This window comes from Lotus japonicus, chromosome 5 (assembly GCF_012489685.1).
Source record: "Lotus japonicus ecotype B-129 chromosome 5, LjGifu_v1.2".
In the NCBI taxonomy this organism is placed as follows: Eukaryota; Viridiplantae; Streptophyta; class Magnoliopsida; order Fabales; family Fabaceae; genus Lotus; species Lotus japonicus.
The window spans coordinates 39,731,855-39,758,079 of NC_080045.1; the positions used below are offsets into that span (position 1 = coordinate 39,731,855).

At 37.0% G+C, this 26,225-nt stretch overlaps 1 protein-coding gene and 1 long non-coding RNA gene across 2 annotated transcripts; both read right to left on the reverse strand.

The window, feature by feature from the left end:
• Window positions 1-15,640: 15,640 nt before the first annotated feature.
• On the reverse strand, window positions 15,641-20,786 carry LOC130720916 (3-oxoacyl-[acyl-carrier-protein] synthase, mitochondrial). Its single transcript, XM_057571625.1, has 14 exons — window positions 20,596-20,786; window positions 20,293-20,522; window positions 19,388-19,495; window positions 19,224-19,295; window positions 19,026-19,112; window positions 18,064-18,215; window positions 17,879-17,959; window positions 17,713-17,746; window positions 17,542-17,608; window positions 17,380-17,456; window positions 16,826-16,886; window positions 16,620-16,702; window positions 16,304-16,375; window positions 15,641-16,163 (listed from the first exon to the last, which is right to left on the reverse strand). Exons 1-14 carry the CDS (start codon window positions 20,726-20,728, stop codon window positions 15,993-15,995), a joined length of 1,428 nt encoding a protein of 475 aa, XP_057427608.1. The 5' UTR covers window positions 20,729-20,786; the 3' UTR covers window positions 15,641-15,992.
• A 2,403-nt stretch (window positions 20,787-23,189) lies between these two features.
• On the reverse strand, window positions 23,190-25,648 carry LOC130718722 (uncharacterized). The gene is made up of 3 exons (XR_009012771.1): window positions 25,451-25,648; window positions 24,603-24,675; window positions 23,190-23,460 (listed from the first exon to the last, which is right to left on the reverse strand). It is a non-coding gene; the product is annotated as an uncharacterized LOC130718722 (long non-coding RNA).
• Window positions 25,649-26,225: the final 577 nt, after the last annotated feature.

Here is a 26,225-nt window from a genome sequence, read left to right on the forward strand (position 1 = left end):
TGCTGCAAGAGATCAACTGCAGGCCCGCCAGGTATACTGCCACAAGGTCATGGTCGCATTAGCAAAAAATATGAAAAGGCAAGTGCTCATATGGTGCGCACGTATAACGTGGAGCAAACAAGGTTTGAGGTCGAGGAAGGATTCAACCAGCGTACGCATCGTAATGGTTATAGGTGGAGTGTTCGGCTAGACGAGCGAACATGCGAGTGTGGACGTTTCCAAGCCTTCAAGTATCCATGTGATCACGTGATCGCGGCATGCGCTCGACAGTCCATTAACTATTATGATTTTGTTGACCCTGTGTATAAGTTGGAGACTGTAAGGGATGCGTATAAAGCTGAGTTGTGAGCCCTTGGAAATGACTTGAACATTCCTCCAGCAGGTGATGGCCCTCGACTTGTTCCAGACCCCACCATGGTGCGTGTTAGAGGCCGCCCGAGGTCAACTCGAATCAGAAATGAGATGGACCTGACAGAGTCTCAACCGAGCCGGCGAAATAATGCACTCTAGAGATGAACTCTTTTACCCTGTTGTAGTTGATGTATTATCTTTGGCTGTACAACCCATGATGTATAATTAAGTTGTATAAGAATGAAACATCATTATGACTTCTTGATTTAAAGGGGGAACACTTTTTTTTAATTGCAAACCACATAACCAAACGATGATGCCATACAACCTTCAAACAACAAACATTTTATTAGAAAAAAAACCACAAAGCTTAATTGGAAATACAAAAAAAAAAACACAATCAACTTTGGTCTGGGTTCATGGAAGGATCATAACCCGACATATGGTAGCCTGTGAGGGATGTCTGGTTCAAATCGAAGTCAAAAGCTGCCTGTGTAGCACGAATCTCAGAATCTGGTGGATGGGCATGCTGCATCTCTGGTGAAGCACCTAGCAAATCATGTAAGGCCCCCCATCCACGCTGGGGGCTAGGTGGGGTTCCCCAAGATGAGGGTATCGACTGGCCATCTAGGGTGAACCACGTGTCAAGCTGGGTTCCATCTGGTTGCACCAGCGGCGCTGAACCGTGGTAAGGCTGTGACTCTGGAACTGGCGCAGGTTGGTAATACTGTTCAAAATCACGGGACCCACTACCACTGTAATGTTGCTCTTGTTGGTAAGATTGCTGAAATGCGAATGAAGCCTCCTGTTGCTGAAATCCTGAAGCATCACCATGTCCCTGATACGAAGATCCATCACCACTATAGTGGTACGATGTGTAGGAATCACCAGTATGGGTGGGAGCCAACCAAAATTGCCCGGAAGGCAGCTGTTGGGGTACATCAATTATAACTGGTTTCGTTTTTCTTTATGTTTTTCCCGCCGAGAGAAATCCTTTCCTTCTTGCCTTCCGAGCTTTGGGTGAAAATTTTGTGCTACCTCAGGGATCTGAACAGGCTCCATTGGCGGCGCTTCTAGCGGGGGAATAGTGATCCGCCCCATCTCCTCGCATAACGCAAGGCAATGCATGGCCCGCTTCTGAAGGTTATCAATTGTGTACCTCCCTTGTCCGATCAGCGGCAGCCCATACCAGATGTGATGGATATTCGCAGCCTACAATTAGAACAAAATAAAATGTAGGGTAGGGTAAGCATTAAGCATAAATTATATTAAAAAAATGTATAGATTAACATAAATTCAATAGGTAAGCATAACATTACCAATTGACCCAATGCTGCTCCTTTACGTGTTAGCCAGCGACGAGAGTGTTGTGAATACCACCTCATGTATTGATCACTGCCTTGTGCAAGCCTTATTAAACTAGGGCCTTCAGCCAATTGGTGATGTTTGTTTTCCCAAGCTACAATAAAAGGTGTCAACTTATCAACCCAATCCCAATCATGTTTTCCCGACAGTGACATGTCATGCACCTTATCGTCTTGGAGAGGTTTGTTAGGAACATGTTGCTGAAAACCAAATTGTTGCATCACCCGATCAGGCTGATGCCATTCAACAATAAAAAATGATATCATGGGTGCAATACATCTCCACAAATGCATGTTGTCCCGACATATTGGAGATAGTTGCTGCAGGAGACTATGTGGATAAGGCATCCACACAAACTACATCCACAAGAAGGAAGAGTTTAGACTTGGGCAAATATAATATCGCAGTCATATATCTTTAATGACAGGTACTCACTTGTTCAGTTTTAAGTGTGTCAAGGTAATGCCTCCAGTACGGCAACTGATACTTTATCCAGTCAGCATCTTCTCTCCACCTATATAATAAAAATAAGTTCGGTTGGTATAAGTTAGGATGATCAACTATTCAAATTCCAAGTAACAACTATTCAAATTTGAAGTAACGATTGGTTGCATACCTGGCTCCAAGAGGGCAACCTTCTTTGATAACGTTGAGTTCTTTGAGGGGGCCAACATAAGGAAATCTCGTCCAGACCCAGAACTGGATGAGTTGTACACAACCACCGATCTCCACACGTGAGATTTTTCTTGCATTACACATTTCCTTATATAGATGGGCAAGTACCGCAGAACCCCAACTATATTTTCCAGCTTCCTGAAAATTCCTCAAAAGAGGAAGATATCTCAGAGGAACATGCGACCCGCTATGGTCAGGTAAGAGAAAACCTCCAAGCATGCGCATGATGTATGCCCGTGTAAAACATGCCAAATCATGAGGATTGTCAATGAAGTCTTGCACATTGTTAAAATTCTCATTTATCCACTTCATTTTCAACGCACCTCCTCTAATAGCTTCTGCTGGGGGTCTCTTTCCTAAACATTCTTCAACGATGACAGGCCAATTACAAGAGGTGGGACCTGTGACAACGTCACCATCAATCTTCAAGCCCAACTGAACTGCAATATCTTGAAGAGTTATGGTGCATTCTCCAAACGGGAGGTGAAAAGTGTGCGTCTCGGGACGCCACCTTTCAATGAACGCTGAAATCAAGGGAGGGTCTGGATAAACATCTGAGACTAGCGCACAGTGGTAAAAACCCGCAGCTTCAAGGTGACCTCTGATTGCATTGGGAACGCTACGTATGAGTCTCTCATGCACAACTCGTGAATCATGTGATCGTCGAACTTTGAGAATTTTATTTGTTTGTCCATTCCAGACTTTATCTGAAATGTGTGCTCCTTCCCCAATAAGATACAACAAACTAGTGTTTGTGGGCCCAGGATTGATCGCCAATTCCTCTGCCATTGAAATTTTACAGAAGCTTGTAATGGGATTAACAACTTTGCAACTATGGAAGAAACAAAGAAGGAATGGGAATGGAGAATAAGTGAAGTGAATTTATGAAGGTTTGGAGAAGAATTGAAGTGAAATTAGGTAGGTTTGGAGAAGAAGGAGAGTGGAATGAAGGTGTTGGGGCGAATTTACTTCTGGCGGTCCTTTTATAGGGGTTTAAACCGCCAGAAATGCTTGATCATGCGTTTCATTCAAAGCGTATCATGCATACGACTAGGTCCACGCGGATGCATGTTCCTTGTCTCCTGTCCCCCTGTCGCCTGGCAGTCGTGATAGATGTGCCTTGACTTCGCTTGGTCCCAAACGCATGCTTGACTTCGCTTGCTTCCAAACGTATGCATGTCTCCCTTCCTCGTTGTCCCCCTGTCGCCTTGCAGCTGGAAAAGATGTGCCTTGACTTCGCTTGGTCCCAAACGCATGCCTTGACTTCGAGTCAAATGCCCTTGACATGATTCAGAGATTCTCCTTGGGAATGAAGGGAATCTCTGACGGATTGATGGTGCACTGGATACGGTTGAAGTGGGGCGAATGCTATGTGCTTGGATACGCGTGCTGTGTAGCGTATCCTACCATGTTGCCACGCGGCCTCCAAGCTGGCCTGAAATACACCATTCCTGTAAATATCAATTTTTTCACCCTTTTTTTGTAATTAATTTTTTTTTCGCATTATTCATATTTTTTTTCTTATTTATTCTGACTTTTAATTTTCGCAAAGTTATAAGTTAGTTAACATCTTTCATACTCAAATTAATTATACGTTATACATTTCTTCTACTTATAAAAAATCATTTATATCATTTGATTTACACATGTGGAGTCCATTTGGATCATCCTTTGATAAAATTATGCTTGATATAATGAACTTTGATAAAAAGAATAATAAAAGATTGAATTGTTTTGTGAAAATCATATGTAAAAGTTTGAAAATCAGAGTGTGCTTTGGATAAACGACATAAAGTATGGTAAACCAAAATTATGGTGGATATAAACAACTTCGTTTTACTATTGTACACTATACTTTTTTTAGAGTGTGTTCAAATATACATACATAAAGGCTTTGTTTGATCTAATTGGCCCCCTGGTGTCAAAATCCTGGCTCCGCCCCTGAGTATAGTGAGTCTGATCTCACGATGGCAAGGAATGACAATGTTAATTGGATTTTTGTTTAGAGAAAACCCTTCAGCCATTAGATTAATCTTATGGCTGAGAATAACTTGATAATATATAATTATTATTATTTTTAGAGTACAATTTTCTAGACCACAAGATGAATCTAATGGTCAATAAGCCTGCAGGAGGGGCTGGGCAGAAAATTATGCAGAAGAGGATCCAGATTCCAAATACATTATACGTTGCTCATGTTTTTGCTTCTTATTTCATTACCACTCATGCTTTTGCGTTATATGTTCACGGGGTCATTATAAAATTTAGCAAAAGAAATACAAGGGTTAAAGGTGACCATGGCCCAGTATGTCACCCATTTCTCTCCACCCCTGCCCTCGGAAGCAGTTGATGATGGGGATTGATGGAAATGAGAGCGATGGTGGCGATCTAGAGGATGATGATGGTGATTCTATGGATGGTGGTTGTAGGGTACCGGTTGAGGTATTGTTCCCATAAATTGTCCTATGTTTGCAGTCCCGAAGCTGTTAAGGAGCTAGGTGTTGATGGGATTCGATCAGATATGGAGATTGTAGTGGAGGCAAACAATTAGAATAAGCTCACACTTTTTTCCGTAGAGTTCTCAAAACCTCGGGGGGTTATGATTAGGGCAATGAGTTCCCTTTTGATGAGAAAAATATTTAGGCATGGTATATGATAGTTCAAATGATGTTACTCTGAATCAAATTTCAGCTAAAGATTTGTTAAAATAGAATGTTACATTAGACCATTCTTGTATATATTATCATGTAATTACGCATGTAATCACTCTTAGATTTATTACCTAGTTGACTATTAACCTAGGACCTTTGTATATTTATAACCTTCTTTCCCATATGACCTAATTTTTAATTTTATTTCCTTCAACCCTCTTCTTCCAGTCGTCGGTCCTCAAGACCCAACGTGTGTTCAGTGCCCCAGCCGCCTCTCTGTGCTGCCGGACCACTCACACCGTCGCGCTACACGCACCTGGCGTTGCAGCGGACTAAGAGTCGCATCTTCTCCCTTCCGGATTTGAAGATTTGCTAAAGGCCATCTCCAGAGTCCGACCCGTGTAACACCCTCTAAACCCCGCATAAATATTATAGCTTAAATCAGAGTAAAATGCATAACACAGAGGGTGTCACACTTATTCTCCAAAACCATAAATCAAAACACCTGTCATGCTCAAAATAAATATATAAATTTCCAACTTTAGTGTCATAACATCTTATGCATAGCACAACAGATTTATTTTTCAACTCCAAATAAAACATAATTTAAGAATAAATAAAGAGAGTTCATAAAATAACTCTTAACATCAAGGTACATAACTAAGTGTTTCCCCGTGTTACATAACAGAGATGACTCCCCTAACTAGGCCATAAATGAAAGACTAGCTCCTCCAACTAACCCTCGCGAGAAGCTCCCTATCCTCGGTACCTGAGCGATATCGCATAGAACATCATTCCAACAGAAGGGTGAGAACTCATATCGTCTGGATAAGCATAATAATAAATAATGTAAAAGCTTATCCATGTTCCACATAAATTCTTCACACTCCACTAACAAATAATAAATAATGTAATTTAATATAATCAATCAATCTCACAGTTATGACAATACTCCATAATTCATAGCATCAAGTAAGCAAATATTATTGTCTCCAATTACCACAATATCAAATCTCAAAAAAATATCACAATTATCATTAATTAGCATCAACAACTCCCTAACACATATGACTCAAGTGAGACCCGTGCAAATGCCTTTGGTACCAAAGTTGTTATCCTTAGCGGTATCACCGCGCCCACTCCAGACAGATAACCACCAATAAAGCCCTCGCTCTAGGCTTCAAAACCACTCCAGTTTTGGGACAAGTCACTAGCCTCCACGAGAACTAGCGAACTTTGCCTCTTGACAACTATGCAGTGTATTGTGCAAAACTCAACTAACATATGCATATTCAGACCATCTCCAAGTCTTAATTATTTTAGCATATTCATCACCTCATCACCAGCTCAACAATTCAAATCATCTCCAATTTCACAAAACACACACTTACATGTTATCAATCACACAACTTGCAATCACAGTAACTTAACAACTTAATACATAACATCAATTCAGAAATAACATCATATAATCAACTATTAAACAGATGTAAATTAAATATAATTCATATATAACAGGGTCTGCAACTATTATACAAAAACTGAATTCTTCCTAATTTTCCCCAAAAACTCGTCATCTCCTACACCATCCCCCTCATGCGCGCACTACCGTGCGCACCACTACCTACATGCGCCACCTCCCTCGCGCGCAACCATCGCCATGGCCGCGAGCCACCGCACCTTGCGCATCACCACGCGCGCGCACCACATCTTTTTCTGAAAACAACATTTGCACCTAAAATGACTCATTATTTCAAAACGGTGATAAACTGTACAACAACTTTGGCGAATTTTTAAATACCCCAAATACACTCAGAAAAATCCAATATTTTTTAGGGTTAATCGTCTACTTGGTCCCTGTCTTTGTCTCGCCGTCTGAAATTAGTCCCTCCCCGGAAAATTTGCAAATCTGGGTCCTCTCGTTTGCAATAAGTCTGGAGCAGGTCCTCGCCGGAGTCCGGAGCTCCGGCGAGCGATGAATTGGCATGGTGACTGGGATGCTTACGTAGATTTAAAAAAATTAGAAATAAATAAAAATAAATAACACATCATAAATTTAATTTAATTTAATTAATAAAATAAACAAAAAACCTTCTTAATGATTAACCCTTAAAAATAACAAAAACAAAATCCCCAAAATTACCCCAAGCCTCCACACCGTTTACAAGTCCAACACCAACCCTGATTCTTCATCCATGGATTCAGCAACATCTCCTCCAAAGAACAACCAATCATTCACCTTTGACCCTTCCTCTAACTCATGGTTCCTTCACCCCACTCCAACCACCCCGCATCACCAGCCAAACACCTCCTTCATCGGCACCACCTCCTTCTTCTTCATCAACGCTCCCAATTTCCTCAACACCCCGATCCTCCACCTCGTACGGCACGCCACGCTGCCGCTTCACTACTCTCGAATCGGAATAGATTGCAAGAAGGGAAGGGTACTGGGATTTGGTTTTGGGGTGGTCGTTGGTTAGGGATGGAGGCTCGCCGCTGCATGAGGAGAGTGTGGGTCAAAACCCATAACAAAGCTCGGGCCTTTCTCTTCTTTCCTTACAAAGATCCTTCTTTTTCATTGTTATAGGTATAGGTAGACTGGTTCGATTAGTTTTTTAGAGTTGAAGGTGGCTGGACGATGGTTTGATTTCTGAGTTTCTGGGTTTGGATTTGAAGGTTGGGGTTGGAGCTGCGTCGATCTCCTGGAGTTTCTGGGTTTGGATTTTTGTGTTTGAAGGTTTGGTGGTCGTTGGTTAGGGATTTGAGTTTCTCGGTTGCCTGATCTCTTGTCAATCCCGGTTTCCGGTTTGAAGGTGGGGAATCGGTGGAGTCTGGAGAGAATTGTGTGTTGTTGGAGCTTCAATCTCGTTAATGGGGATTTTGGTACGAGTGTTCCCTTCCTCTGCTGCGGTGCTATTCACGGCTTCCATCCCTCCATCTGTTGTGGTCGTGAAGGTTTCTTGGTCCAAAGTGATTTGTGGAAGGGCATCATTCAATTTCATGTATAATTTGGTGAGCTTCCTCACACTGTTGTTCACAGCTTTCACAATTCTAAGCTCGTTTGATTTTTTTACCCCTTCGTCCAAAGCTGCCTTGCTCACAAAAGTTGGGTTTTTGAAGACAAAGATGAAGATTTTGGACATAGGATGATTCTGGAATTTTTTTTTCGAAGGGAGGCTTGTTTGATGTGAGATGTTTTCCTGGGGTTAGGATTATTTTTCTGGGTTTGATTGATGATGGTGGTAGATAAGAGAAAAGGAGAATTTGATTTTGTTAACTAATTTAGGATTAGGATTACTTTTGTTAATTAGTTTTATTTTTTAATTAAATTAAAATTTCTGACATGTAATTTATTTTTATTTTTTTTCATTGACACGTAAGCGTCATTTATCCAGTCACCATGCCAATTCATCACTCGCCGGAGCTCCGGACTCCGGCGAGGATCTGCTCCAGACTTATTACAAACAAGAGGACCCAGATTTGCAAATTTTTCGGGGAGGGACTAATTTCAGACGGCGAAACAAAGACAGGGACCTATTATATGACTAACCCTATTTTTATCATGGTTCCGTATACACGTTTTGTAAATCCCTGTAAAATTTCAAGTCTAAATTCGAAATAAAGAATTCAGGAACAATCTAACACTAGCAGCAGTTCGTGAAAAACGAGACAGTTTAACCTATTCTCACTAAAACACATATAACTCCAGCTACAGACGTCGGAATGACGTGAAACCAGCGGCAAAAGTTTCATAACAGAAAGGGCTACAACGTTTATGAAGACTACTTCTTCAAATTCGGTCATTAACATAGCTCGAAATAGGGTTCAAGAGCTCGTAAATTTCCCGCGCGCAACCCGCGCATCATGGGCGCTTATCTTCTACCCCCAAAATTCATCTTAAAATCAAACCCTAACTATGTTAATTTGAGAATTTATGCATCATAGGGTTCCTAAATCAAGTTTACTATCATTACCCACTATCATACTAATCCATAGAAAATGAATCCAAACTCTTACCTCTTGAAGATCAAATTCTAGGTTTTTCTTCCCTTTTCTCCCTTCTCTTTTTCACGCTTCTTTTCTTCTGCTCTGCTAAATTTTCCAATTCTCAAATTCTGATTTCTCCCTTTCTAATTCACTCCTAACCCTTAAATAGTCTTACAATGGGCCCCACTCCCAACTACTCACTTAAAACCTAAAACCCTTATTTACCTATAACACATAATCACTTAATTATCTAATAAAATCACTTACTCACCTTATTATATAATAAAATCTCATAATCATCTTATTATATAGTAAAACCACTTATTTATTCAAATCACTATATAACCTAATAATAATTAAAATAATTATTAAATATTCTACTAATCGAAAAATGGGGTGTTACAACCCGCATCCGGATCCTAAACGGAAACCCACTTCTTCTTCGGTTCAACCCAGCTCACCTAGACCGTCCGGACCACCCAGTAATGGTTCACACCCATCCAGCAGATCACTCCTACTTTTTGGCTTAATTCCTTGGCTGATTTCGCATCCACCAACGGATCTCCACCCGGTGACACCACTATGGTCACCCCACGCACGAAACCACCGTGTTCCTCCTCAAAAGGTGATTTCCATCTCGCTTTGGCTATTTCCAATATCAAGAACCACATTCCCATTGTTCTTGAGATGGAGCAGAACTAGTATGGCACATGGGCAGAGCTTTTCCTGATTCAGGCATGCTCTCACAAGGTGCTTCATCTCATCATCTCTCAATCAAGAAAGGCCCCGTCGGCGTCTAGTGATGCTGACTACGAGATGTGATCCACCTCGCAAACCGAGAATTCTAGGTCAGTGTCCTCAGGCTTTCACTGCCACTGCTTGTCCAACTCCCATATACATTTTTGCGGCCATGCACACCATGTCTTTGACCACTCCTGATATCACGTGGTACATGGACACTGGTGCATCCTCTCATACTGCGACATCACAAGGTACTCTCTTGTCTTATTCTAATTTGTGTCACTTAAATCAGAAACTGATAGTTGGTAGTGGTCAGGGTATTCCAATTCTTGGTTCAAGACACACATTCATTCCTACCCCTCACAAACCCTTAACCCTAAAACATGTCTTGCACACTTTGCAAATTATTAAAAATTTAAGGCTTAAATATGTTGGGGGCCCCTATAAAATAGGGGTCCTTTGGTTTAAGCCCTACAAAAAATTTTCTTGGGAATAAGCCCCTAATGAGAAAATAATATATAGTGATAAGCCCCTACCGTCAACTTCCGTTAAAAAAAATATGAGTCAGCAAACGGAGCTGACGTGGACATTTGCCACCTCATCAGGTGGACCCACAAGCTGCTGACGTGGAAATGAGAAGAGAAATATAAAAATGTTAAATGGGGGATTTGAACCCAAGACTTGGAGCATAAGGGACAACATCCTTACCACTAGGCTACAAGTTGTATCATTAAAACTTGTGCAAAATTTAATATATATCTTATTTGAACTGAAGCTGCTAATATTTCATCCAAAAAATTAAAAATGTCATAAGCATGATTTGAACCCAAAACATAGAGGTTCATGGAGGAGGCTCTAACCACTAAGTCAATGCCTAATTTATACATGTATTTTTAGCGCAAAACTAAATATATATTTAAAAACAAACTGATAATGATAAATAAATTTGATGTGGTAGTTCTAAAAATTACATTTTTTAGGCTCTTATAGGCTCTTATATAATGTATCAATTTGAAACAAAATAAAATATTAAATGTAAATAAAAAAAATAAATTTACAAAACTTTAAAACTAAAAAAAGTTAAATCTTGCAAATTTATTAGAGTTCATATATTGACTTCTTTTTTAAGTACTAATGAGTATAAATGAGTATATATACTGAAAGAACAAAATAATAGTTTTTTTATGATTTAAGTGGGGTTGAATTCTTGTTCTTTTTTTTACATAATATATATATTGTTGTGTGCATGAATAACAAAATGAGCCAGTGGCTCAATTGTAAGGATTTTGTGTATGATCCTCCATGTATGGTGTTCGAATCTTGAATATGGGGTTTTTAAAAAAAAATCTCAATTTAAATGAGATATATATTAAATTTTGTACATGTATTAATGATGCAGCTTGTAGCCTAGTGGGAAGGATGTTGCCCATTATGCTCGAGGTCTTGGGTTCGAATCCCCATTCGACATTTTCAGGTCCATGTCGGCTCCGTTTGCTGACTCATTTTTTTTTAACGGAAGTTGACGGTAGGGGCTTATCACTATATATTATTTTCTCATTAGGGGCTTATTCGCAAGAAATTTTTTTTGTAGGGGCTTAAACCAAAGGACCCCTATTTTACAGGGGCCCCCAACATATTTAAGCCAAAATTTAATTTATGTGTGACAACTCACAACTGGCAATAATGTTTCTGTTTCTTTTTATCTGTTTGGATTCTCGGTGTCTGACTTCCAAACAGGGATGCCTCCTCTGAGTTGTGACAGGCTCGACAATCTCTATCTAGTCACCACTCCCTCTCGTTTTGCTAGTCTTGCTTCTGGTGTCTGGAACAATCGACTTGGTGAGCTTTAAATCACCTTAGAAATGATAAATTTATTTGTTGTGAACCTTGGAGTTCCACTTTTATTTGTGATTCTTGTATTTTAGGCAAACATGTTCGGTTTCCTTTTAGTTCCTCTCAAACTGTTACTTTGAGGCCATTTGATATTTTGCATAGTGATTTATGGACGTCTCATGTTTTAAGCACTATTGGTCATTGTTATTATTTTTTTTTTAAATGATCACACTGATTTTTCAAGGACATTTCCCATTAGCAAGAAATCTCAGGTTTATGAAATATTTACTTCCCTTGCTACTCTTATTAAAACTCAATTTTTAGCAAATATTAAATGTCTTCAATGTGATAATGGACGTGAATATGACAATAAATCATTTCGTCGGTATTGTGATGCTAATGGCCTTATTTTTCCCTTCTCTTACCCTCACACTTCCTCTCAAAACGACAAAGCAGAACGAAAAATCTGAACCATTAACAACATGATCCGCACCTTCTTGGCCCATTCGTCTCTTCCTCCCTCTTTTTGGCATCATGCGCTTCAAATGGCAACGTACCTACTGAACATTCTTCCCCGCAAGACTCTTGCAAATTATTCTCCTACTCAGATGTTGTATCATCGTGATCCTACGTATTCACACTAATGTGTCTTCGGTTGTCTATGTTTTCCCTTCTTTCCTTTAGCTACGATTAACAAATTGCTACCACGATCGTCTTCGTGTGTTTTCCTAGCGTATACGATGAATAACAGAGGTTATAAATGTTATGATTTGTCAAACAGAAAACTAATAATTTTGCGGCATGTTATCCTTGATGAAACCAAATTCCTTTTTGCCGACCTACCCTTGAATCCTGCCCTTTCTTATGATTGTTTCACCGATGACCTCCCTCCTTATCTGATCCATCATTGGAAAACTGCGTCCTCACAACCACCTGACCCTCAAGTTCCACCGTCGAGTCCCACTGACTCTACGCCGCCCTCACCTGCTTCTTCCTCGACATTACCCTTGGCTCCCATCCTACATGCACCTTCTGTTCGGACCATGACCAGCCGTAGAAGCATGCAACACATTTCAAACCCAAAAAGCCCTTTAGTCTTTCGGTCTCTATTGAAGACCCATCTATCTCTCCCTTGCCTTATAACCCCAAACAAGCTTTATCCAATCCCAATTGAAAGTATGCAATGCAGTCTAAATTTAATGCTCTTATTAGAAATAATACGTGAGAGTTAGTTCCTCGTCCTTGTGATGTTAATGTTAATTGTTGTATGTGGATTTTTAGCCATAAAAAACAGTCTAATGGTTTTTGTAAGCGTTATAAGGCTCGTGTTGTAGGTGATGGCAGGTCTCAGATTGCAGGTGTGGATTGTGACAAGACTTTCAGCCTCGTGGTCAAACCAGCTACCGTACAGACAGTTCTAAGCTTTGCTCTCTCCAAATCTTGACCCATTCATCAGTTGGATGTCCAGAATTATTTTCTGCATGGTGATCTCCATGAGACTGTCTACATGGATCAATCTTTGGGTTTTCACGACTCTTAGCGCCCGGACTATGTCCGTCGTCTCATGAAAATATGCATTTTTCCTTGAGAACTTCAATCCTACATCATAATTTGAGAATATAATCAATCATTAAACACATTTGAACTTAATTCTCAATCAATTAACAAGTTTCAATCGAAATGAGGAGAACTAATAAGGATTTCTCATGAATTACTTAAGATAAGTGCTTATATTGCTCATTGAAACTAGGTAAAATTGGCACTTATCAACTGTCAGCCGACCCTTTCAATGATGACCTCTCCGTCCACCACACCCAATCACTCGATGAGATTCATCGTAGGGCGGCACCATTTATAATTCAGGAGGACAATAACCAGTTATAGGCGTCCCGCGAAGAGGAGGAGAGAGCTCGTCATCCCACCAGTCAAGCCAAGCATGCAGAACCACCCACTGAGCGAGGAAGTCATCCAAATAGATGGACCTGACAGAGGAGCTCATGGACGTGGTGGCTATTCGTGACTACGTGGCCGAGAAACAAGCGGCTTGCAAGTACGACTCGAAGGTAGTTCCAAGGTCGTTGAAGGAGGTGATATGCGGGATTTGGGTGGTCGTGCTATACTCCGTTCTTAGAACGCCATAAACATGAACTTTTACTGCAACTAGCACTATGGTCACAAAAATATTTTAAGTTTTTCAATTTCTTGTACTTGACGTTTGTTTCTTCCTCAATAATGGTAGGGGTACTATTTTCTCTTCCACTAGAGGGGCATTTTTTATTAGGCCCACAAGAAAAATCTACAGTGTATCTTCGCCATTGTTATCTCAGGGCCTCCGTCAACTCTGGTTATGCGTTGAGCCTCACCACCTTGGTCCTCGACTAGGTGTGTTAAAACTCCTTCAACTCTGGTTCTGCGTTGAGACTCACCACCTTGGTCCTCGATTACGTGCGTTATACCTTCGCCAACTTCGGTTGTGTCCTAAGCCTCACCACCTTGGTCCTCGACTAGGTGCGTTATAGCTCTGCCAACTCGAGTTGTGCGTCGACGCCTCACCACTTGGTCCTTCACTGTGTGCGTTAAAACTTTGCCAACTCCGGCTGTGCGTTGAGCCTCACCACCTGGTCCTTGACCGGGTGCGTTACACCTCCGCCAACCCCGGTTGTGCATTGAGCCTCACCACCTAGTTCTTGACTGAGTGCATTACACCTTCGCCAACTCCGGTTGTGCGTGGAGCCTCACCACCTTGGTCCTCGACCAGGTGCGTTATACGTCTGCCAACTCCGATTGTGTGTTGAGCCTCACCACCTTGGTCCTCGATCAGGTGCGTTATAACTCCGCCAACTCCGGTTTTGCGTCGACGCCTCACCACTTGTTCCTTGACCGGGTGCGTTTAAACTCAGCCAACTTCGGTTGTGCGTTGAGCCTTACCGCCTAGTCCTTGACCATATGCGTTATACATCCGCCAACTCCGGTTGCGTCGACACCTTACCACCTGGTCCTTGACCAACTCAGGGCAAAGGGTAGCTTTGGCTTGCATAACCAACGAAGGGAAGACAACCAAGTCAACCGACCATATCCCGCGATCAACACCTTATGTCGCTTAAGTCACCCAGTTAACGTCGCCCATTTATTAAGAAAACTATTTCTACAACCCGATCAACGTTGTCCTCCTGTTTAGTCAACCCACTGTTTAATGAGGAAGACCCTTAGGCTTTGTTTGGTTGAGCCAATTTTGCAAAGAGAGAGATAGAGAAGATGGAGATAGGGAAGAGATAAAGAATCAATGTTGTTTGGTTCTACCACCTAGAGAGAAGAGAGATGCAAAATACGTGGGCCCCACCAGCTTTTTCTCCTCTCTCCCTTTTGCGAAGAAAGGACTGGTGATGATGTTAAGAAAAGTTGATTCCTATTGTACCCTTATGCTAACCATTAAAAAGTTGTAGAAAATTTGTCTTATGTGGATTAAAGTGTATTTGGGTAAAATGTTACCTTTTTTTTTTCTTTTTTATTATCCACCTCATTCTCTCTCTTCTATCTTTCCTCTTTTTTTATCATACCAAACAACCTCTAAATCTACTCTATTTCTCACTTATTTCTCTCTACTCAACTTCTCTCTTCTCTACTCTCTCTTTTCTATTTCTCTCTTCGCTACCAAATAAAGCATTAGGGTAAGGAAGTTCACCTACTGTAAAAAGCGTACCTCTGTGTATGTTCAACCTTTTCACCTGAATAATATAAGTCTTTTAGTCAACTGTAGTTGTCTTAGGGTTTTTACTCTAGAACATAAAGTAATATATAAGTTAAATGATTCATTGAAAAAAAAAAAGTTAAATGATTCAATTTTTTTTCCTGGTCTAAGACTCACTCAATCTTCTTCTTTTTGGTCTAAGATTCACTCAGACTGAATCTTTATAATGTGCAAAAAGCTCCCACCGTCCAACAGTTGTCCATTTGCCTAATGACAAAGTGAGGAGACATACTTGGACTTTGTCTGGTAAAGGACAGAAAGAAGCCATAGGAATGAAATACAATAGACGTCAAACAATTTGGTTAATTCATTTCAATTCAAACAAAACCGCCAACCATCCTGGTCTATCTATAATGGCTCCACAATGCAATTATCATAAGAAAAACCTGCTGAACCTTCCCTTTCAAGTTTCAGAACTCGCAATAGAAACCACTGCTGAATAGTCAACAATTCGGGTTTTGAATATTTTTTAGAGCTAAAACTAATGAGCAAAAGCAATAGCATTATTAAAATGTACATGGTAGAAGACAACATTCAGGCATACATATTCCACCAAGAATTTTAGGCTATTAAACTCTCCTCAGCATAATGCAATCAGCTCTTGTAGAATAATACCAATGGAGTGAGATGCAACTATCTCATTAGTCTGATTCAGTATGAGCAAAAAGTAGGGACGAATTTGTTCCTCCAAAACCAAATGAATTTGACATAGCTACTCTAATTGGTATCTCCTCTGAAGTAGTCAATGGCATGAAACCATCACTGAATACGGGATCTGGCTTAGTTAAATTAAGAGTTAATGGAGCAATTCCCTGCGATGAGAACATCATATGATACTCTATTAGATTAAGCGTATATGGCTATAGATTAAGACAAAAGCAACAGTATGTGCAAAAATGCTTCGCCACAACTTCAATGATGCAAGTACATAAAACGTGAAATATTTAATTACATGTCGTATTGCCAAAACTGCAAATATTGCTTCAACAGCTCCAGCAGCACCTAGAAGATGACCAATAGCCCCCTGAAAACAGAAATTATGGAAATGTCATGGACATGATCCAGCATGTATTGGAAGAAAATCTTACCCAAAAAAATGTATAGTTAGAAAAATGAATTATCAATGTATCATCGTTCACCCCATCCAAATAAGTTATAAAAAAAAGTATAACACAGCATCTCCATTCCCATGGATGAGTTTCAGATTAGACTGCTAATCAGATAAGCATATAATTTATTGGTCACACACAGTTTGCAATCACATTTACCTTGGTGGAAGAGAAGGCGAAAGAAGATGAGTCAGCATGATCAGAAAATATGGTTTTGATAGCATTCGCTTCTATTGCATCACCTGTATAGAAGATTCTGGTGAGATAGTTGATGAAATAAGCACAAACATCCAGATATGAAGTATCCAAAATAATAAATATTCAAGCTTAAATTGCTGGAATCAGTGAGGGTTTACTTCACTTGCCCAAAGTTGTAGATGTAGCATGCGCATTTATGTAATGTACATCAGAAGGATGAAGACCTGACTGCAATTTAGGAGAAGGCAATCACTTAAAATGAAGATCATCTAGACTGTGGCTAAGCCACGAATGAAGAGAGCAAACAAAAGTACGATATGCCAGAAGAGTTGAATTCTTAATCATGAAGACTTAATTTCTGCTAAACAAGAGGCATCTAGAGCGGTCTCAAATAATAAATGCCAAAGGCACTGAAATATCTACTCTTGAACATGATAATTTTTCTTCCTTTCAAACTTAGCTAACATCCCACATGCTGATTCTAACAATGGTTTGGCCATCTTCTGTACACACTAATTACAGGGGAAGTGAAAAGGGGAGAAAATATCTAACTTATATTTTTATGAAAATAACTGAATACCAAAATAAATTATGCGGTAGACTAAAATATATATAACAGGCCATACCATCAGGACATGTATACTTATTGTTGGCAGCTCAGCCAACAGAAAACCTCTATTGTTACATAACATACAAATCAACATAGAATGATAAAACAAACCTGTCTTAAAGCGCGAGTCATGGCCAAAATAGCACCTCTTCCATCACTAGGAGGTTGAGTAATATGATATGCATCACCTAGTCAAAATCCAGATAAAAAGAAGTCAACCACATGTAAAACTAAGACAAGAGAGAAAATTCTACATATCCTGCAACAAACTACCTGACATCCCATAGCCACGAACCTCTGCATAGATTTTGGCTCCTCGATTTCTAGCATGCTCGAATTCCTAAACAATGGAGGGAACAAATATACAAGAAAGGTCAAGATTTAACAAAGTAGGTGAAGAGGAATTGGAGGGATAGATGATACAGAATAAATTTCTTAACCAACCTCCAAGACCATGACTCCAGAACCTTCACCTATCCTGAGCAAAAATATAACTTGGATATAAGAAGAAAGACAAACAAAGCAATAATTTGAAGTCAGAAAACAAATACCAAGTAAGAGAAATAAATTACTATAATTAGAAACAAATCTACAATGTTGTTATACTCACACAAACCCATCTCGACCACTATCAAACGGTCGTGATGCTTCTTGGGGGCTTGAATTATATTTTGTAGACAAAGCTCGAGACCTGCAAGTTTCACACATAAAGTTTAAAATATTAGAGGAAAATGGACAACAGATTACTAAGGTGGTTTAACTAACAGAAGATACAAGGTGTCAATCAGACTTTACCTGCAGAATCCGGCAATGGATAATGCGTCAATACTGGACTCTGTGCCTCCAGCTACCATAACATCTGCATCGCCAAATTGAATCATTCTCACGGCATCACCAATAGAATGTGATCCAGTAGCACATGCAGTGACTGCAGCATGATTTGGCCCCTATATTCAGGAATAGGGAACAGGTTCTTCACATGCTCATGATTATCAGTAATAAAAAAGTGATAAAACTGGTTCAGAATTCAGAAGAATGAATGAATCTTATATTGAGAATTCTAGCAAGAAAGTCGGTATTGTCCAATGTAGACAAACTGACACCGCCCACTCCTGAGTCCTGGCTACAAGAGGTCCTGGTTCCTCCTTCTCCTCAACTAACTTTTCTGAACCTCCATTCTCTAACACTGGCTGATATATAGCTGATACAGCATGTAGCCCCCTTTAACAAACTCCTAACAGCACCAACTAACTCTCATTCTGTTATTACTAACTTTACCTAATACAAAAGTCCTAGCATAAAAGAATATGGTAATATCTCTGCAAGACTGCAACAACAATCAGCTTTACTACCATGTAGAAGAATATGGTAATATCCATATGTTAAGAACATATATCATTTCCACCAGGAGATATATCACAAGTGTTTACTTAAACCTGATTGACATATATAACTATATCCTAGGAAAGTTCTACGTTTGTTTCAGAAGGATGATATTTCTCACTGGAGATGTTAGTTTAATTATTAAAAGATCAAAAACATAAAAGCAGGAGAATATACTGCCTAAATCATTTACACTGGAGGTTAATTCATCCTACAATAAACAAATAATCTTCATGCTCTAAATCCATATTCCATATATCTACAAAAGTAAGTAATTGAAAAAAAAAACAGTTGCCTTCCCAGCAGCCATAGCCTATAGAAGCTCACTATAACTTTTTGATAGAATATCAATTAGTTGAAAGTAGTTTCTTTACCTGGAACCCATATTTAATGCTTACGTGACCTGATGCCATATTGATCAATATCCGTGGGATAAAAAATGGACTAAGGCGACGAAGACGCTGTATTGAGAGAAGAATAAGTAAATATCAAATATTATAGGCACATGGAGAAAAACTTGAATGAGGAAAGATCATCAAGTTCTTAATACCAGTGAGTTACTACAAACTGACCTTCTCACATATCAGTTGTGCAGAATCTAAGATGTCACTAATGCTTCCGGTTCCCCCACCAATAGACACCCCCTGATAGTTTTTGAAGTTAAAATACAATAGGTCACAGAGGAAATGTCAGATTATTTGTTATGAAGTATGAACCATATTCAAAAATTGCATACCGTTCTTTCCTTGTGTTCCTGCTCAGTGGGAAACCAATTGGAATCTTTAAGAGCTTCCTCAGCAGCACATAGTGCATACGCTATAAACCTTGCTATGGATCGATGGTCCTAAGGAAAATTTCACAATACTACAATGACATCAATAAGCATAATAGAAGTTTAGATCCAGCATGTACAAGTAAAAGAAAAACAATATCCGTTAACATTAAATACACGAAGAAGCTACATAACACTTAGCCAACTTTATCTTCTTTTTTGTTTTCTCTCTTTCAGCCCTGTTGATTACATTCATGTTAGGAACAATAGGAACCTCCATCTAATTTAAAGACAATATTGTCAACCACCAAGAGGTCCACCAGGTTCACGGGGTTCCATGATTTAATCCAAAAACAGCTTGACTTTCTTTTTGGTACAAAATTTAAATAAAATAAATGTTTTTTTCTTATTTTCAGAAAATATGTGGTTAATGTTTTCAGACTCAGTTTAAGAGGCCATAGATATCAAGCATAATTATCTGCAACATACTGAGTGGCTGTGAGGAAATACAATCAGACACTGAACTGTAAATAACTAAATATAGTTTCATTTTTCATGGACAAAATCCTTTGCCTGTGTGCATAAAAATGTTCAAAGTCCTGTTTCCAATGCACAAATTTATGTTAGAACTCCAGCACAGGCTATGGCTTCAGGTTTGCAATAATACAATACTTCATATTTTCTTTTGAGGTCTTATGACATTTATGCATCATATCCTTAAGGAGCTATTGACAATTTATAATTATATTTCACTTACATGCTTAACCTTTATAGGTGTATTGCGAGAATGCTTAATTTGAAAACAGAGAAATTCCATACCTAACTAGAGACCTTATGCACACCTTCCAGTGTAGCAAATAAAAGCTCACCTTAGAATTAAGCCACAATTCCTCATTGAATTCACCCGGGTTCGTTCCTGTGGGCACAACCGCAGCAACTTTGGATGTCAACTGCTCAAATGTACTCAACTGGGTTTCTCTATCAAAACCATTCATCTTGAGATCCTCCAAACACAATGCCCTTACCCCACATTCCCCACCAATCAGGTGCTTCCAAGTTTTATCCACCCCACAACCAAGAGGTGTCACCATGCCCAAACCTAGAAAAAGACCACGAAATGAATGAAACTGTGAAAGAGAGATTGTGTAGGTGGAGGAGAGAAGGAGAGTTACCGGTGACAACTACTCTTCGGGAAGAAACAACCGGAGGAGGTGGAAGAGCTCCACCTGAAGATGCAGTTGAAGAAACGGTTCGATAGAAGGAGATGAAAGCTCTGCGTGAAGCTGCACGCACCGCCATGCCCATGTCCAACCCCACTTAGTTGTTGGTATTTGATGGTAATGTTCACAAACCTATCTACCTATGCTTAGTAATTTTTTTTTTGAAATTGGCCTGCAAATATATTAATTCAAAATAGGCGAGCATTGTTCACCAAGTGATTCACACCATGCATATTCATACATTTTAAAACTCTTAATTATTTTCATAAGGAGAACTTTAAATTAGGGTAACTTGTTCCCTTAAAAATATTACTCACTCCACTTGTTTTTATACGAATCAAACCATTATTTCTCTACTTTAAAAAATCGTAGTGCATGGAATCTGTTTTCCATGTAAATTGAACTTTCAATATTGTCCTTAATTCACTTTTTTTAATTTCTATGCATCATTAATGCTTATGTCAGTTATGTGAGTGAAAATTGTGAGAAAATTCAATTAAATAAGAATATTATTATTAAAAAATAATTAATTGACCACAAACTTCAAGTTGGTTTTTATTTAAATGATAAACTAGTAAGTTACCCGTGCGGTTGCACGGGTCGCGGTCGGTCAACCGCGTTAATTTTACTTAACAATTTTAATCTAAAAAATTATTTATAAAATTATATATATATATTAAAATTTTCAAAATAAAGCAAGTAAAAAATATATATTTGTATTAAAAATAAACATAATATTTGAGCTTAATTTATAATATAACTACATAGAAAAAGTTTGATTTAGTTGATGACAAATTTAAAATGCGCCAATATTTTTTTGAGTTTCTTTTAGTAACTAATCTCTATATAATATAAAAAAAATTATATAAATTTTTTTATAAAATATAATTTTTGTTAGCATAGCTATTATCCCCGTTGGTTAATGAAATTATTTACTTAAACATTAAAAAAATTTAGAATAAAATTACTGTAAATTAAATATGTATACATGAAGATAAAACTAATCACTATATTACATACGATTCATTATGTAAGAATTGTAAAACTTATTTATGAAATTATTTTACTTTATTTACCATTGAAAAAATAATTTAAATATTGAAAAAATTATTTATGATAAATGTTAATGAAAAATAACTCTGTAAAAATCAAGATATAATTAATCTCTATATAATACACAAATTCACAATGTAAGATTTTTTAAAAAAATTAACTATTTTAGTTAGCAAACAAATTTTCCCCGTTGATTAATGAAAATATTTATTAAACATTGAAAAATAATTTATTATTTTAGAAAAATAATATAAAGTATAATGAAATGATTTATTTAAACAATGATAGAATTATTTATAATAAATGCTAATGTAAATTAACTCTATATAAATGAAGATATAATTAATCTCTATATAATATGAAATTTCATTTTATTCAGAAAACAAAAGAAATTTCATAATGTAAGAATTTTAAAAAAATTCCTTACTATTTTACTTAGCATAGATACTTTACCTGTTGATTAATGAAAATGTTTATTGAAACATTGACAAAATAATTTATAAGTTAAGCCAAATAATTTAAATTATACCCCAGACTGTGACATTGAACACGCCCTATATTACTAATAAATATTATTAATTTTTTTTTATGAATTACATATAAATTGAAGTTTTTTAGATAAAACAATTATGATATATATATATAGAAATACTTTAGTAAAACTCTGATTAAGTTGTGAGAAATTTATGGCTGGTGTTCTTCAGTTATTTTTTTTTACCAATATATTTCTCCAATTCACTCATTTATAATAACTTTATAATTTTTTTATAAGAATATAATAAATTTATAATTACCTATAAACTATTTTGACTTTATTTTTCATAAGTTGAGCAAATAATTATATATTTACCTTTAATTTAGAAGTTTATTTGAAAATCAAATTATTTGCATATATTTACTTCATATTATATATTTACATTTTACCTAATTTTAACTATAATTTGAAATATTTTTACCCCGTAGAATAATATATTAAAAAATTCCATGTAATTATTCTGATTTATGTGATGAAGACCAAGGACTTTCCTAGTAGTGCAGTTCTTAAAGATCAACCTTTCAATCTAGGGATTTAAGAATCACTTTTAATGAAATTACTTTTTTTAACAATGAAAAAAAATTAGTTAAATATTTATTAGTTAAGAAAAACTATGCTTTTTGTTAGCATAGATATTTCTCCCGTTGATTAATTAAATTATCAATTTAAACATTGAAAAAACTTTATTTATAATAAAACTTAATGTAAATTAAAAATCAATTTTTTTTTAACGACCACTTGACAAATTAGAAGAGAGAAGCAATAGCTTATTGAGAAAAGTGACCGTTCCAAATATGAGTTTTTTGAGAACCCAGTTAAAAAAAAGTGAGCACAAGAAAGAAAAAAGCAATTAATCTATATTTTAGCTGGTAGTAGAATTGCTTGGCACAATTAATTACACATAAGAGAAACATGGAAAAATTGGCAAAGAAGCATAAAAAAACTATTCAGAATAAACTTTCAAGTCATAAACTTGAAGATATAATAACAAAAAGAAATAATACACCAGAAGGTTTTTTAACATACTGCAATCCATCATTAAAGAACTTGAAAAGTAACTATTAAATAAATTGACCAATAACTAAATTTTGGACAGGTCCTTATGTTAAGGTAAGAGGAAAATTATAAAGTTGACTCCTATAATCTACTCTTTAGTTAGAGGTAGATTGGACAGGCCAAGAAAAGGTAGTAAGCTCTTTTTTTATTTTCCTTCTTCTTAAAGAATAAACCTGTACAAAAGAACAATAATTCAGATTGAAAGCAAAATGAAATAAATACTGTGTACGCACAATCCAAATGAATTGATTAAATCATAACCAAAATAAATAATCAAAATTAAGTTTATCAATAACTACCCAAAAGAGACTAAAGCTATTAAAAACTCCAAGTTAGCCCACAATATTCAAAGACGTGTTCCCATAAACATCACATTTGTAACTTTGCATTTGAAGATCTCAATGGCTAAGACATATTCATAGAAGATGCATTATATCCATTTAGTGGTGAAAAAAATCAAGCTTGTTTTAAAACATTTGCAATCCCTCCACCAATAATGAAATTTGAACAATGTATGTAATAGCAAGCACTGAAACAAAACAGGACAAGAGTTAATTTACTAACATAATGTGCTCTTACGCTAGCTTGTCCAAACGTTTATGAGGTTCGTTAAAGATTATATTTTCAACACTTACTACTAATTTCTGTTGCTCCTTTTTCATATGATGAATAGGTAATGCAGACAATAAATAAGAAAACACATATCTAAATAAGTAACCCAAAATGATATTATGTAAACACTGGCCATATCTAAAGAAGTAACTCAATTTGGTACTAAGTAACCGAAAATGATACTATGTAACTCAATTTGATTTTTCAAGAACTTCCAGTTCTGGAAAAGCTAAAGTATGCTGGTAGTTTCCAACTTCAACTAAAAATCAACAGTAGATCAGATTAGTATCATACTATGGGTAGAATGAAATATTGAGATTTCAATAGAGTATAAAGACGAGTTTTTCTAAAGATCAGATTAGTAATAAAGAAAGGTACACAAAATACATAGTATAAAGAGGCTTACTATGGTGATAACTGATAACAACACAAACAAAACAGGACATGAGAGTAAACTTAACATTGGAGGATAATAAATCTATAAATTAAAATAAATCATGAAAAATAGTCAAAATTTAGACCATGATTTAAATTTAATGTTGACAATCATAGCACATGATAGTAATATGTCATCATTGCAGTTATTAGCTTGAGTAGTTGAAACAATACAGCTGAAACAAATTGTAAAACTGTACATTATTAGCATGAGTAGTAAAAACATATTAAAGAGCAAATGCAGCTTCTATCTTGAGAATGAACTAACCTTAGAGTTGAGGGATTCTGTTTGTCAAACCACTGCTGATCATCTTTCGTCCTGTCAACCCAGGGATTCAGTTCTGTTGCGCAAAATAGAGAAATTGAATAGTCAACCAAGAAATAAATAACCCTTTTGGCTTTCAAAGGAAGAACATAAACATAGGAAGAAGAGCAAAAGAGGAATAGTAGGAAAAAAAATCAAATCTTTTACTGCACAAAACATAAGCAAAACTAACACCATGCTACAATCATACTTTCCTTAGATGCATCCATGAAAGTAAGCATATAAGCTTGAGAAAATATATTAGATGAGATAGAAAACTAAAGAAAGAAGAATCGGGCAAAAAGAAACCAAAAGAAAGATGTGATTATAAAGATGAAGTCCAATCAATACTAATATCTAATTTGCTCAACTTCAACAATACTAAAATCTAATGAAATCTCTTGCCAACCTCCAAGAGATAAATTGTTTGAAATATATATGCTTTAACGGTACCCACTTCATTATAGAAAATTAGAACAAAATCCAATACATAAGAAGATGAATACCAAGGATTGTAGCGGGAAATCATGAAAAAAATTAAGCTCAAAACATCATATCTAAGCATATTAGGTTTTTGAAGACCAATTTTTTTTCAGAAATAAAAGAAGATAATAACTAAAATTAAAAAGGCACCTTGGTTATCTGTGAGATACCCATCTTTAACCAGCAACATAAGTAGGAACACTAATGAGATTCCCAATTCAAATCACAATGTAACAGACATAAACTAAAAGATTTTAGCAGCAAGGAAGACAATTCATTATCGCAATTAGAATTGTCTAAAAAAAACGAATAAGATGAAAATGATTTACCTTGCATCAGATCCAGATAGAGATTCCACGGGTTTGGGTGGCTGAGATCTTAAGAGAGGTTTCAAGCAGCAGCAAATCCTCTTGCACTGACCTTTTCAGGTAGAGTTCAATTCAAAGTTGAAGAGAAGAAGATTAAGATGAGAGATGCGTTGTAGAAGACCAAGAAAGAAGTACAACAGATGAATTTTGGTGTTCTTCTAGCAGAGAAGTGAAAATTTAGATACAAATCCAATTTTTTATTATTTCTCTTTCTAAGATAAGATGTCTGACCTCAGCACCTTTTTCAATACAAATTTTTGAATTTGTTTAAAATCAATAAGATGAGTAAGACAGAAAACTGGAGAGGAAAATTCAAAGATACAGAGCGGGAACTAAAAAGAAGAAGAAAACTTAAAATAATCCAAAAATTTGAGAGAAGGACACGTAACCCAGTTAGGGTTTCTTTTCTTAGAGTATATTGATGTGCACCTCCAATTTAATTTTTATAATAAGGAATAGGGAGAATAGTAAACTAACATGGCTAATAAAGTTTTAACCTAACACTTTGACACATCAATTTATGACTAAGCTTCTTCATGAATTTTGATCATACATGACTTAATGATCATTCACCTTATCTAGGACAACTAAAAATATCTTCATATCTAACGTTGAATCTAGAGATTTGCCCTCATCATTCCCATTGTGAATACTCTCCTCAACTACATGATAAGGACCTATATGATAAGGTGAAGAAGGAGTGTCCTTCCTAAGGTGCGATGAAGAGGGGCGGAGG